Raw genomic sequence first — 12013 nt, 5'->3', positions numbered from 1 at the left:
TTAAAGAATTTTTCTTTAAAGTGAAATCAGACTAAAACACTACATTTTCACAGAACAATTTTTGAATCCTTATTGATTCAATTTTTACAGTTTTCATTGTATAGTGAACAAAATGTTCATAATGCAAAAATATTTCCAAAGATTTAGATAATTATATCATAGAAGTACTTTGCCTATGCTACATAAACACTTTGACATTAATTTTCATCAATCAGTTAATAGAGCTAATGTTTCTGAAAGTCATGAGAGTCATGGCACAGATATTTTAAATCCTTTTGTTCAACAAACAGATGAGGGAATGACTGCTGAGAGAAGTGGAGAGCAAAGCACTGGAAAATGTTGCATTGAGAAAAGTGAAGCAGAAAGAACTGCAAAGAATAATACTCCTATAACGTTACCATTACTTGAAACAGAAACAATCCAAACTAAAAGAATAAGACAAGACCTTCAGGAGACCAGACAAAACACAGATTTATGTGCCAATAACAGTAATTCACCTAATCTATCACAATTCAGTCAAGCAGCAGAACAGGAAATGTCTGAGAAATCAGGTGAGTTGTTAATAATATATTATAAAGAAACGTTTATTTTTCAAGATTTATAAGAAGGAGACTTTTGGTCATTTATAATGAGTGATTTAGAAAAATAAGCATAGTGTATGAAGCATATATCCTGCCCAACAAATGCCAAATATGTGAACCACTGTCAGGGCTTCTAAATGTATTGATAGTTATTATGTAGCTATTGGAGAATAAGCACTTAAATGATTAATATTTTTACTGACAAAGCTACAAGAATGAACAAAGTTTCAAGCACTTTTTCACAGTGTTGGTGCTTACTTCTTTACATGGAAAAAAGCTGACTTAAAGGGTTTGTTTATATTTACAGTGGCATGTACAGTAAAGACACTGCATGCCAGCTGAGCTAGCACAGGGCTAGCATAGAATCTCGGACAAGGATTCATCTGTCTTCTTTGGATGGTTGAAGTTATCTTTGTGGGCACACTTGATGATCTTGCAGGTTGGGCTGAGCAGCAGTTTTGTCCTGTTCCGCTCTCCATTCCACTTAACCACTCGGATAGCCACAGAGGTGTTCTGCAGCTTTTAGACTGAGAACATGATAACAGCTGTATGCATATACTATATCCTCTTCTCTCTGGTGGTCACAGCCTACTCCTCTTCATCCACCTCCAGCTGTGTAGAATGCTGCCTGGTCCTCTTGACTCTGGTGGTTATAAACTGTCAGTCCTTTCTGATTTCCACTCTCACTGATTCCCTGATCACCAGTTCCTTTCTTTCTTGAATCTGGGATGGTGATGCTTCCTGAATCTGGTTCCCCCAAGTACTCCTCAGCTTCTCTGATGCTCTGCAGTGTCAGTACTTGTTCTTCAAACCATTAATCTTTTCCTTCATCACAGCCATAAACTTACTCTTTATAGACAGTAAGTCCATTCTGTCTTCAGGCAGGAAAGAAGACATGGCATATCCACTGCAGATCACAGTAACTATTCCATCACTGGCCATTACTGTACTGTAGAACTGTACCTAGAAAGAAAGCTTCTCACCCTGCCTTCAGCAAACTCTTCCCCAAACCCCTGTTTACCACTCTTGTTTGATCTGTATTATGAGATATGTATGTGGATGTAAGCAAAATGAGAATGAGCTCTTCCCTGATATCTGGTGGTGAGCTGTGGAAAAGGACTTCAGGGGCTGATCTCATTTGCAAGGACAGTAGAACTGTACTTGGCATTTTATGACAGAGGGACTCGTCCTCACCTATGTAGCACTCACTAGGCAAGGGACATGGGTTCCAAACTCCAGTGGATTGAGAGAGGCTGGGGACAGGTATCTGTGCCTGGTAGTGCCCTTCTGAGTGCCCAAAACACCACTTTTATCCCTCCTCTCTCCAGTGTGCAATAACAGAGCTAGTTTTGACTCCATTTGGAGTCTTGTTACATGCTACAGAGCTGAAATCACGGATACCTGGGTCTAAGCATTAGACCTACTTTGGGCTAGCGGTGCACTGGCACTGAGGCTCCCCTTCTACCAGCTAAAATCACTGAGAGCTGATGTCACTAAAGAGCTGAGATTGCTGAGAGCTATGTTAAGGGTGGGGGTGGGGCTGAAGACAAGTTGGTGAGCGGCTAGCAGAAAAGCTAGTGGAGAGGAGCGGATAGCGAAGAGCTGTGGCGTGGCGAGCGGAGTGGATGGCAGGGCAGGTGGCAGAGAGAGGCAGCTGGAAGTGAAGACTGCAGCAGAGCCCCATGGAGAGGCTTGGCAATCAACCCGAGCAGCGGAGCATGTGAGAGTGGGGGAAGCTGGAAGGTAAACTCTGCAGAAGAACGTCTGCACTCTGGGGGCTGCACTGACCAAGGTCAGAAACTGTGGGTGGGATGACTGTTGGGTTGCTGGACTTAAGACCCTGAGGGGAAAAGGACACTGCCAAACTTAGTTGCAGGTGGGTCTTTTGCTCATGATTTGTGTTATGAATCCTGTTTGTGGTGTTTCCCCAACATAATGCCTCATTGTTTCCCTCCTTTATCAAAAGGCTTTTGCTACACTCAGACTCCGTGCTTGCGAGAGGGGAAGTATTGCCTGGTAGAGGCACCTGGGGAGTAGTGGTGCTATGTAATTGTCCCAGGTCACTGGGTGGGGCTCGAGCCAGTTTTGCATTGTGTTATTGAAACGGCACCCCTAGATACTGAACCCAGCCCTTGTTGCTGCCAACTCTGACGGGCAGGAGAGTTACATGTATATACTTGTATGTATATTATTTTGTTCTCCCATTCTGTATTTCCAGTTGTAGTGGGAAAACTTTATCAAAACCATGTATTTTGCTGTATAATTTCCTCTGGAAGATCATTTCACAGCTCAGCTCTTTCTCCCCCTGCCTGCATCCCCGCCTCCATCCCCAGTTGAGAATACTATCTCCAGAAAACATTTTATTCATCCAGTATTTTGTTAGCTGCATGGACCCATAGGAAAGCAGCTGTTTTGATGAATCACGGAAGGAGATGTCATCACTGAGGTAGCTGAAGGCACTAAAAACTGGGCCCATGGCTTCCAGCTGTGAGCAGAAGTGGATTGCAACTACTAAAAGGACTAATATATATGAGTGATGCTTCTTGGCTTGCTCTTCTTCCTCTTTTATCAACTCTGTTATCCATCATGGATGGCTGGTTTTTTCCTTATCTTATCTCTTTCACACCCCGGTGGACTTTCTGACCCTTTCTGTTCCTGAAAAGAAACCTTTTGTTCCTACATTGTCATATATGCAGTGGTCAATATGAGTTTCCGCTTCACCCATCTACAGTACTTCACTCATTTGGCCCTACCTATTCCTTTTCAGCTTACATAGAACTAAGTGAAAATTGCTAAACTCTCTTCCTACAGTTTGGTCTGTCACCAGAGTCACACGTTTCCCACTGTGACAGACCCAAACAACTGGGGTATAGGAGTCTGGTAGAGGGCAAATATACTGGTCACTGGATGAGTAGTCTTCTGTTCCCTGAGTGACCAGAGCAGGGGCTGCGCTAGAGTAATCAGGAACCTGCTAGAACCAATTAAGGCAGACAGGCTAATTAGAACACCTGCAGCCAATCAAGGCAGGCTAATCAGGGCACCTGGGTTTAAAAAGGAGCTCACTCCAGTCAGGCAAGGGGGAGCCAGAGGAGAGGAAGTGCATGTGAGGAGCTGGGAGCAAGAGGTACAAGGAGCTGAGAGTGAGAGGGTGTGCTGTTGGAGGACTAAGGAGTACAAGTGTTATCAGACACCAAGAGGAAGGTCCTGTGGTGAGGCTAAAGAAGATGTTTGGAGGAGGCCATGGGGAAGTAGCCCAGGGAATTATAGCTGTCATGCAGCTGTTACAGGAGGTACTATAGACAGCTGCAATCCACAGGGCCCTGGGCTGGAACCCGGAATGGAGGGCGGGCCCGGGTTTCCCCCAAACCTCCCAACTCCTGATCAGACACAGGAGGAGTTGACCCAGACTGTGGGGAAGATCACTGAGGTGAGCAAATCTGCCAATAAGCGCAGGACCCACCAAGGTAGAGGAGGAACTTTGTCACAAGTGGTGTCAGAAGTGTGCACAGCACGGCAGAAGAAGGAGAGTGATTTAAAAAAAAAAAAAAAAAAAAAAAGGTAGAGGGTTTATTTTTTTTTTCACCACAATGGATGACTTAGTACGGGCATTGATACAAGCTACGGTGGCCCAGCAGGAGGCTACCCGTGTCCAGCCAGCTGCCCAACAGGAGGCAGTGCGGCTGCAGCAAGAGACTATCGCCTGCTGATGGACCAAGTTATGTTGCAGGAACTGGTAAACCAGATAAAGACCCTTACAGAGCTGAACCATGGCCATGATGAGACGCAGATCATACGGGCCAGCCATTGGCTGCAGAAAATGATGCGAGAGGATGGTGTAGAGGCATACTTTCTGGCCTTTGAGAGGACAGCCCTTCGGGAGGCCTGGCCTCGAGATCAGTGGTCTGGCATCCTTGCCCCATTCCTGTGTGGGGAGGCCCAGAAGGCTTACTATGATCTGCCTGAAGAGGCTGCAGCTGAAAGCAGAGATTCTGGCCCGATCTGGGGTAACGACCGCAGTGCGGGCCCAGCGGTATCATGAGCGGAGGTACCAGGAAAACAAAACCCTACGGTCCCAATTGTATGACCTCGTCCATCTCGCACAAAAGTGGTTGCGAACGGAGTCCCGGAGTCTGGAAATGATACTAGAGGTTCTGGTCATCGACCAATACATGAGGGGACTACTGCCAGACCTTTGTGCCTGGGTAAGCCAGAATGAACCCTCCACCTATGGTGAGGTTGTTTCACTGGTAGAGAGGCGAAGGACAGCGAGGGAGCTGACCCGACCAGTTAAGGAAGAGGGACCCTGGGTTAAACTCGCAGCACCAAGCCCTAGAGCTCAGGTGAGTAGACCACCAGGAGGGCCCAGGTGGAAAAAGAGAGGAGCTGAAGGTTCACCAAAAGCCACAAAGAGTCGGAGCACTGAGGGAGAAGAGGATCATTATGTTAGATTGCCCAAACCAAGAGACTGGTGAATGCCTAGGGCTCCATACAGATCTTATGCCTGCAGGGAGTGGGGACATATAGCTGCACAATGTCCCAATGCTGAGCAGCTGATGCAGTGTAACCTGGGGAACTGGGCAGACCCATGCTCCCTAATCCACCTTGTGGGGGTCTCACTAACCCCACATATGTACACCAGACCAGTAAAGCTAAATGGGGTAGAGACCACGGCTCTGGTTGATTTGGGGAGTGCTATCACGCTTATCTCGGGGAAGCTTGTGAAGTGTAGTCAGCTGCTGTGGACTAAGTGTACAGGGATAACATGCGTCTATGGGACAGTTGGTTATTACCCCACCATCCCAGTAAAACTCGAGATTCAGGGGAACACTACTGAGGGAGCAGCAGGCATAGTCCCTAAACTCCCATACCCGGTGCTCACATGAGGGACTTCCCAGGGTTTGGAAACTTACTCCTAGTAGGAGGATTGGAGGAAAAGGGGAACCCTGAAGTTAGTGAGGCCTCCACAGTAGACTGTCAACCTCCAGTCTTCTCTGAAATATCCCCAGATTTATTTTCCATTCCCAGACAGGGTAGAAAGTCAAAAAGGGAAAGGAGGGCAGCTAAAGCCTTGGGAACCCGAATACTGACTCAAAGCCAGAGGGTCACTCTCGGAGGTAGGCAGACTCGAGCAGCTGAAAAGGAGGCCACCCAGGAGGGAGAAGCACCTGAGTCTGACCCCCACCCTAACGCTTCTGAACCAGTAGAGGCAACAGAGACTGGGCCCCTAGATCTTGGGCAGATTAGCCACGGAAAAGGAAATTTTGGACGGGACCAGGCCAAAGACCCAAGGTACGACAACATTAGGAAGGAGGTGACTGGAATAGATGGGGTCCCCGTGGAAGGGAAAATCCAGGGACCAGGACCCTACTTCATAATGAAGAAGAATCTCTTATACTGGGTTGCACCAGTACAGGGGCAGAAGATACAGCAGATCCTAGTACCTCAAAAACACCAGAACGCTGCATTAAGTCTTGCTCATAGGCATCTTTTGGGGGGGCATTTGGAGGGTAGAGAAGACCCTGGCACGAGTCCTATGACGGTTCTTCTGGCCTGGAGTACATGAAGGAGTGCAGAGGTACTGTGCGTCCTGCCCGAAGTGACAGCTGCACAGTCCCCACCCCCACCTGAGGGCACCTTTAGTACCCCTTCCCATCACAGAGGTCCCCTTTGAGCGAATAGCCATGGACTTACTGGGACCCCTGCAGAAGACGGCTCGGGGCCGCCAAGATATACTTGTTGTTTTGGAGTATGCTACTCACTACCCAGAAGCCGTCTTCCTGCGGAACACAGCCTCTAAAATGATAGCCAAAGAGCTGGTGGGAATCTTTCCCCGAATGGGGCTACCAAAGGAGATATTAACAGACCAAGGAACCCCATTTATGTCAAAGCTAATGAAGGACCTCTGTGTGCTGCTCCATGTACATACCCTGAAAACTACAGTCTACCATCCGCAGACTGATGGGTTGGTAGAAAGGTTTAACCGAACCCTCAAGGCTATGATAAGGAAGGTGGTAAGCCGGGACGGGAAGGATTGGGACACCCTACTACCCTACCTTATGTTTGCTATCTGGGAGGTACCTCAGGCCTCAGCTGGGATTTCCCCCTTCGAGTTGTGATATGGGCGTCACCCTCGTGGCATACTAGACATCGCCAAAGAGATCTGGGAAGAGGAACCCAATGAGGGGAGAAATATAATAGAACATGTAATAAAGATGCGAAACTGGATAGCCCGTGTCACCCCTATTGTATGGGAACATTTGGAAAAGGCACAGGAGGCCCAGAGAACCTATTACAATCCCCAGGCAAAAGTCTGACAGTTCCAACCAGGGGATCGGGTGATGATGCTGGTACCCATGGCAGAAAGCAAGCTTCTGGCCCAATGGCAGGGGCCCTATGAGGTGGTTGAACCTGTGGGGTAAGTAACCTACAAGGTGTGGCAGTCAGGACACTGAAAACAAGAACAGATTTATCACATCAACCTTCTGAAACCCTGGCATGCACAAAAGGCATGCGTAACTGTCCAAAAAGACCTAACCCAGGAAAACAAGCCTTCCAAACAGGTGAGAGTGTCTCCTGATTTAACACCAGACCAGAAGAATGAAGTGTCTGAGATGATCCTCCGGAATCAAGATGTGTTCTCAACAAAACCAGGTCGAACAACTGAGACATATCACCACATCGTCACTAACCCTGGGGCCAGAATAACGAGGCCCTATCGAGTGCCAGCGGCCAAAAGGGAGGAAATAAAAACAGAAGTAAAAAAAATGCTGGAGTTGGGGATCATCGAAGAATCCCACAGTCAGTGGTCCAGCCCAGTCGTGCTGGTGCCCAAATCTGATGGCACCACAAGGTTTTGCAACGACTTCCGGTGACTTAACAAAGTATCCCAGTTCGATGCGTACCCCATACCTCGCATAGATGAGCTAGTGGACCGTCTGGGTAATGCCTGGTACTTGACTACTCTAGACTTGACAAAGGGGTACTGGCAGATTCCACTTGTGGAAGACGCAAAGGAAAAGACCGCATTGTCTACACCAGAGGGTCTTTTTCAATATACTGTTCTCCCTTTTGGACTATATGGGGCCCCAGCTACTTTCCAGCGCCTCATGGACAAGGTATTATGCCCTCATAACAGTTATGCTGCTGCCTACTTGGACGATGTGGTCATTCATACCCCAGACTGGGAAATTCACCTAGAGAAGGTGGAGGCAGTCCTTGATACCTTCAGGCGAGCTGGCCTTATAGCAAACCCTGCCAAGTGCACTGTAGGGTTTACGGAGGCCAAATATCTTGGCTACATTGTGGGAAAAGGTCTGGTAAAACCCCAAGTGAACAAGTTGGAGGCCATCCAAAATTGGCCCCGACCACATCGCAAGAAACAAGTCTGGGCATTCCTAGGTGTAGTGGGGTATTACCGACGATTTATCCCCCACTTTGCCACAAGGGCAAGCCCCCTGACAGACCTAGTAAAAGCCCGTGGACCTGATCTGGTAAGATGGTCTGACACAGCGGAGGAAGCATTCACAGACCTAAGGACTGCCCTCTGCAGTAACTCTGTACTGATAGCCCCTGATCACCAAGGAATTTATCCTGCAGACAGATGCATCGGAAGTAGGGTTGGGGGCTGTTCTATCACAGATGGTCGGGGAGGAGGAACACCCAATTCTCTACCTCTGTAGGAAACTCCTTCCGAGGGAACAAAAATATGCAGTGGTGGAGAGAGAGTCCCTCACCATAAAATGGGCCATGGAAGTATTGTGCTACTACTTGCTCGGGCGCAGATTTGTCCTCGTGACCGACCATGCCCCTCTTCAATGGATGCAGTGGAACAAGGAGAAGAACACAAGGGTGACCAGGTGGTTCTTATCCCTCCAACCTTTCCAGTTCCATGTGCAACACAGAGCAGGGAACCGTCACAGCAATGCCGATGGCTTGTCACATGTGCACTGTCTGGCATCCCAAGCTGCCCAACCCCTTGGTGTTGAGCAGTGGGGAGGGATATGTGAGAGACCCAAACCAGTGGGGTACAGGAGTCTAGTAGAGGGCAAATATACTGGTCACTGGATGAGTAGTTTTCTGTTCCCTGAGTGACCAGAGCAGAGGCTGCACTAGAGTAATCAGGAACCTGCTAGAACCAATTAAGGCAGACAGGCTAATTAGAACACTTGCAGCCAGTCAAGGCAGGCTAATCAGGGCACCTGGGTTTAAAAAGGAGCTCACTCTGGTCAGGCAAAGGGGAGCCAGAGGAGAGGAATTGCATGTGAGGAGCTGGGAGCATGAGGCACAAGGAGCTGAGAGTGAGAGGCTGTGCTGCTGGAGGACTAAGGAGTACAAGTGTTATCAGACACCAGGAGGAAGATCTTGTGGTGAGGCTAAAGAAGGTGTTTGGAGAAGGCCATGGGGAAGTAGCCCAGGGAGTTGTAGCTGTCATGCAGCTGTTACAGGAGGTACTATAGACAGCTGCAATCCACAGGGCCCTGGGCTGGAACCCGGAATGGAGGACAGGCCCGCGTTCCCCCCAAACCTCCCAACTCCTGATCAGACACAGGAGGAGTTGGCCCAGACTGTAGGGAAGACAGTGAGCAAATCTGCCAATAAGCGCAGGACCCACCAAGGTGGAGGAGGAACTTTGTCACGCCACTAAACAGTTAACAGGTCAGTGCTGAGGTTTTGAATATTTGTTTAAAGTGTGGATACCACCCAGTTGCATATTTGATTTTTAATTCTGCTTTTTATGTTTGATAGGATTTTGATACTGAGTCACACACAAAAAATTTACATAAAAACAAACAAAAAATCATCCAATAAATTGGATGCTGTATTTGCCAAGTTCCTGTCCTTTCCCGCTCACAACCCACCTGAGGATGCACTCCAGAGAGAACCATTGTTCTTAGAGTAATCTAATGGTTCCTCATTGTGCTGCTGCAAATATTTTTTAGCAAACAAAGACTGTTGTGCATGACAACTTTACTGGAAAACTTTGCTATTATTTGTGTTCATTTGCAGCCAATTGCTAAGAGTTATTAGCTTAATGGGCTGTTGTTGGTTGTTGGGTTTTTTTTTTTTTCGTCTCTGTCTCTAAAGACTCCCTTGGACATCCTCCAGTCCCAGGAGCTTAAGGAAGAAGCAGGAACTGGAGAACAGATGATTAATTTGGGATTTCAAAGCCAGAAGCTTTTAGGCTAAAATATAGTACATTATCTCAAAGAAAACAAAGGGTTGAGTTGAAGGGGTACATGATGATACAAGCTGCCATTGTGCGCTCCAGAATCTCAGCTTTCATTTTGAAAAAGTAATTCCCCTGCCTTTAAGGCTGCAAAGATAATGTGAATCAAGTGCAGCTGATGCAATGATATGTACCTGAGTTTTCAAAGAGCAAGAAACAATAGCAGAGAGAGATGTATGTATTGTCCCTATCCATCTCTAAGGGGTGTTAACTCAGATACTCAGTAATGATCATTTAAATGTCAGTATTGCTAATTTTCTGTGAGTTACAGCTCATTTTGGCACCATGAGCAAGTGGCACTTAAGAGAATACCACAACTTTTTTTTTCCTGTATCAAAGAGACTAGCTCTAGGAATTCAGGGAACTGAGGGTTTACTGAGGAGAAGCAAAAATTGAAGTGATCAGCAGAGCCCTAGATCTAGTTGGACCCATTGTAGAGGGAACCAAACTCAAGGAGTCCAGCAGAGTAAACATTGTGAAGGGGTTCAATCTATGGCAATCTACTGTGACTGACATCTAATTTTGGCATCTCAGATGGGCAAAGCTTATTTTCTGGAGAGAGCTTGGAAGGGAGGTTTAGGCTGGACATTAGGAAGAACTTTTTAACAGTCAGGCTGAATAAGCACTGGAATAAATTGCCTAGAGAGGTTGTGGAATCTCCATCATTGGAGATTTTTAAGAGCAGGTTAGACAAACACCTGTCAGGGATGGTCTAGATAATACTTAGACCTGCCATGAGTGTAGGGGACTGGACTATATCACCTCTTGAGGTCCCTTCCAGTCCCATGATTCTATAATATAGGTTTTAAATCCTAGTCAAATGGAATGTGTTTTCTCCATCACTATACATAGTATGAAAGGTATAATATAAAATGTGCACAAAGTGAAATCTGTATATACAGCATCTTATAGGTGGCACATAAAGACAATGTCAAATTTTGCTTTCAGTTACACCACTGTAAATCTGGAATAATTTCACTGAAGTCAAGGAAATTATTATAAATTTACATTTACAGTGTACTCTAACCTGTTTAAAAAGATGCTTTTCTGATCATACAAACCTAGGGCACTAAAAGAATCCCAGGGTTCCAGTTAAATGTTAACATGGCCGGTATTCAGGTACATAATGAATACATATTATTGAAAACTGTATTTGAAAAATTCAGGAACATGATAAATGGGCACATTCTGCTTTGTTACAATGAGGCAGATCTGGATTAGCACCAATAAAAACAGTGGAGTTATTTCAAATTTACACAAGTTTAGAGGAGAGCAAAATTTAGCCCACAGTGTTTCAACCATTCTACAAAAGTGAAAAACATTTAACATTTCAAACTGTCATCTCACAAATGTTTCTTCCAGTTAGCCTAATACTTTACAAAATATGAAATCCTTTGACCAAGGACCACATATGAGAAATTTCAAGCAGATGGCTTTAGTTTTGGTGACATACCTATGCCTGATTTCATTGTCTAACAGCAAAGTGTGACATTCCCCAAGGTACAATCTGGACTGCTGAATCCTCAGTTCTCCCTGGGATGCCTTTTACACTGCTTTACTGGTGAACAGTCACTCCTGGCCAGTTAACACACAGACTTCAGCATGTAACTTGCTCCCAGCTGCACAGTATTGAATGCTACTAGTTAGCCCTCATAAATTACACTGTGGATGAATACCAGCAGATTCTTAGTCCCAGCTTTGTCCCCCAGAAATGTGTGACTTGTACTGCTCAGTACACTACACTATAAAGTATGTAATTTCATCAGTGGAAAATTATATGCACCAACCTTCTTATCTCAGATGGAGTTTTCCCACACACTTTAATCCAAACACACTGGTTAAGATACAACAATAAAATAAGTCTATTAACTATAAAAGGCTAGATTTTAAGTGATTACAAATAATGATGCATAAAAGGATGGGTTGCAAAAGAAATAGAAGAGTAAAACAAAAGTTAATACCTAATTTAACAAGCCAAGTGAACTTAAAAGCAAAAAGGTTTTGTCTCACCATATGTTTATAGCAGTCTGCATTGACTGAAAAGCCTTCCAGCCAGGACCACCTCTCCCCCAGTTCAATGATGCTTTCTTTGTGTTTTGACCATTGTAGCAGTCATGAGTAGAGATGGGGATGAGAAAGGTAATTTGTGTTGTGTGTGTCCTCCATTCTTATATCTTTAGTTCTCCCCTTTTTGATGATTATCTCC

General features: G+C 45.9%; 1 protein-coding gene across 1 annotated transcript in view; it reads left to right on the top strand.

Moving 5' to 3' along the window:
• The window catches only part of ANKRD31 (ankyrin repeat domain 31), a 143493-nt gene that overhangs the window by 68715 nt on the left and 62765 nt on the right, over positions 1–12013 (top strand). The window contains 1 exon segment of the mRNA XM_030566573.1: positions 291–551. Within this exon segment, the coding sequence (XP_030422433.1) occupies positions 291–551 (261 nt within the window).

Source organism: Gopherus evgoodei, chromosome 6 (assembly GCF_007399415.2).
Source record: "Gopherus evgoodei ecotype Sinaloan lineage chromosome 6, rGopEvg1_v1.p, whole genome shotgun sequence".
Lineage (NCBI taxonomy): Eukaryota > Metazoa > Chordata > Testudines > Testudinidae > Gopherus > Gopherus evgoodei.
The sequence above is the reverse complement of the archived record's forward strand: the minus strand, read 5'-3'. Positions and strand labels throughout refer to the sequence as shown.